The 1,706-nt window shown below is 55.5% G+C and overlaps 1 protein-coding gene across 1 annotated transcript; it reads left to right on the top strand.

Moving 5' to 3' along the window:
* Positions 1–5: 5 nt before the first annotated feature.
* On the top strand, positions 6–910 carry FBLL1 (fibrillarin like 1; the record flags this gene model as incomplete). The annotated part of the gene is made up of 1 exon (XM_023200456.1): positions 6–910. A coding segment is annotated over one exon (786 nt), but the record flags the coding sequence as incomplete, so codon positions are not given.
* Between the last annotated feature and the right edge of the window lie 796 nt (positions 911–1,706).

The following is a 1,706-nucleotide window of genomic DNA, read 5'->3' as shown; positions in this document are numbered from 1 at the left end:
GCGGCGGCGGCGGTGGCGGACAGCGGCGGGGCGGGGTGGCCAAGAGCAAGAGCCGCCGCAGGAAGGGCGCCATGGTGGTGTCGGTGGAGCCGCACCGGCACGAGGGCGTCTTCATCTACCGCGGGGCGGAGGACGCGCTAGTCACGCTGAACATGGTGCCGGGCCAGTCGGTGTACGGCGAGAGGCGCGTCACGGTGACCGAGGGCGGCGTGAAGCAGGAGTACCGCACGTGGAACCCATTCCGCTCCAAGCTGGCCGCGGCCATCCTGGGCGGGGTGGACCAGATCCACATCAAGCCCAAGTCCAAGGTGCTGTACCTAGGCGCCGCGTCGGGCACCACTGTCTCCCACGTCTCCGACATCATTGGCCCAGACGGCCTGGTCTACGCGGTCGAGTTCTCCCACCGCGCCGGCCGCGATCTGGTCAACGTGGCCAAGAAGCGCACCAACATCATCCCGGTCCTGGAGGACGCGCGGCACCCGCTCAAGTACCGCATGCTCATCGGGATGGTGGACGTGATCTTCGCCGACGTGGCTCAGCCCGACCAGTCCCGCATCGTGGCCCTGAACGCCCACACCTTCCTGCGCAACGGGGGCCACTTTCTCATCTCCATCAAGGCCAACTGCATCGACTCCACCGCATCTGCCGAGGCTGTGTTTGCTTCTGAGGTGAGGAAGTTGCAGCAGGAGAACTTGAAGCCCCAAGAGCAGCTGACCCTGGAGCCCTATGAGAGGGACCACGCTGTGGTGGTTGGGGTCTACCGGCCTCTTCCAAAGAGCAGCACCAAGTAGCACCCAGCTCAGGCTCGCCTGCCATCTCCCCAAGCCTGTGTTGTGTTTGCTATTATTTTCTATGTGTTTTCTTTGTGCGTGTTTTGTTTTGTTGTTTTTCTATTAAACTGCATAAAGAAATGGCACCTATCTGTATGGTGATGCCAGGCTAGGTTTTGCTGCAGTAACAACCCCCAAATCCCAGTGGCCTAAACCAACTAGTGTAAGGGGCCCATCACGCAGTGTGCTCATTCTAATCACTCCAGTCCCCAACTCCCCATTTTCACACATGCTCCATCCATCCCTAGGGCAAAGGAAAGAGAGCTGGGGAACTGCTAATAAAAGCTTTTAAACTTCCCCTTGGAACTGATGGGGCACTTCTGCTCACATTTGGCCAAGTCACATGACGGAGCCTGACTCCGGAGAAGGACACTGAATATTGATGGACAGTAATAGTCAAACACACCAATCATCTGACTCACAGCCAAAGTCAACCACAATAAGTTTTTATTACTTTACTTTTCAACTAAGCCCTTTTGCATTCACGGTTAAAGTGAATAATAAATAAATGTTAAATTTATTCCTCACACCAGCCCTGAGATGGCTTTGTTAGCACTTGCATATTACATGTGAAGCAACAGGGCTTCTGAAGGTAAACTAGTTGCCCAAACTTACATAGCCAGTAAGGAGGTAGGACTTAAATGCCAGTCTTTGGGGCTCTAAATCCATTGCTGTTTCCTCAGCACCAGGGGGATCTTGTCTCTGGCCCCCAACCCCTATGGCACATGGGGTCACACTTACAGCAGGCCCTGTGACCTTATTGTGTTCTTTCGCCCTCCCCTGTACCCCACTGGGCTAGCCCTTTGGTTTCACAATAGCAAAACAAGGTAGGGGGGCAGGATGTGGGTCTAGCTAGCAGACTGTCTCCACTGCAGG

Source organism: Piliocolobus tephrosceles, unplaced genomic scaffold (genome assembly GCF_002776525.5).
Source record: "Piliocolobus tephrosceles isolate RC106 unplaced genomic scaffold, ASM277652v3 unscaffolded_16689, whole genome shotgun sequence".
Classification (NCBI taxonomy): Eukaryota; Metazoa; Chordata; class Mammalia; order Primates; family Cercopithecidae; genus Piliocolobus; species Piliocolobus tephrosceles.
Note: the sequence above shows the minus strand (reverse complement) of the source record. Positions and strands in the feature narration are given on the sequence as shown.